Source organism: Eimeria mitis, genomic scaffold (genome assembly GCF_000499745.2).
Source record: "Eimeria mitis Houghton genomic scaffold, Emh_scaff382, whole genome shotgun sequence".
NCBI lineage: Eukaryota > Apicomplexa > Conoidasida > Eucoccidiorida > Eimeriidae > Eimeria > Eimeria mitis.
In genome coordinates this window covers 13,227-13,427 of record NW_013572155.1, presented here as the reverse complement: position 1 = coordinate 13,427, position 201 = coordinate 13,227, and the positions used below count along the sequence as shown (strand labels likewise).

The 201-nt window shown below is 58.2% G+C and overlaps 1 protein-coding gene across 1 annotated transcript in view; it reads right to left on the bottom strand.

Moving 5' to 3' along the window:
* Nucleotides 1-201, bottom strand: part of EMH_0010310 (uncharacterized protein) — a gene marked incomplete at both ends in the record, with an annotated part of 3,919 nt that overhangs the window by 645 nt on the left and 3,073 nt on the right. Inside the window, 2 exons of the mRNA XM_013498912.1 lie at nucleotides 3-12; nucleotides 97-201. Coding sequence (XP_013354366.1) covers nucleotides 3-12; nucleotides 97-201 — 115 coding nt within the window. The remainder of the gene's footprint in view (nucleotides 1-2; nucleotides 13-96) is intronic.

The following is a 201-nucleotide window of genomic DNA, read 5'->3' as shown; positions in this document are numbered from 1 at the left end:
TCTCCTCTCGTGCTGCAGCAAAACGAGAAGCAAGAGCAGCAAGATGAACTAAGGTTTCTCCGCCTGTTCTCGGTGGCATCAGCACCACCAATACACCTGGGGAGGGTACAGGGGGCCCCCTATCATCGCCTGGGGGCCCCCCTCGGAGACGCCGTTTTTTTTTCTCTTGTCCTGCACCTCCTGCTGCTGCTGTTGCTGCTG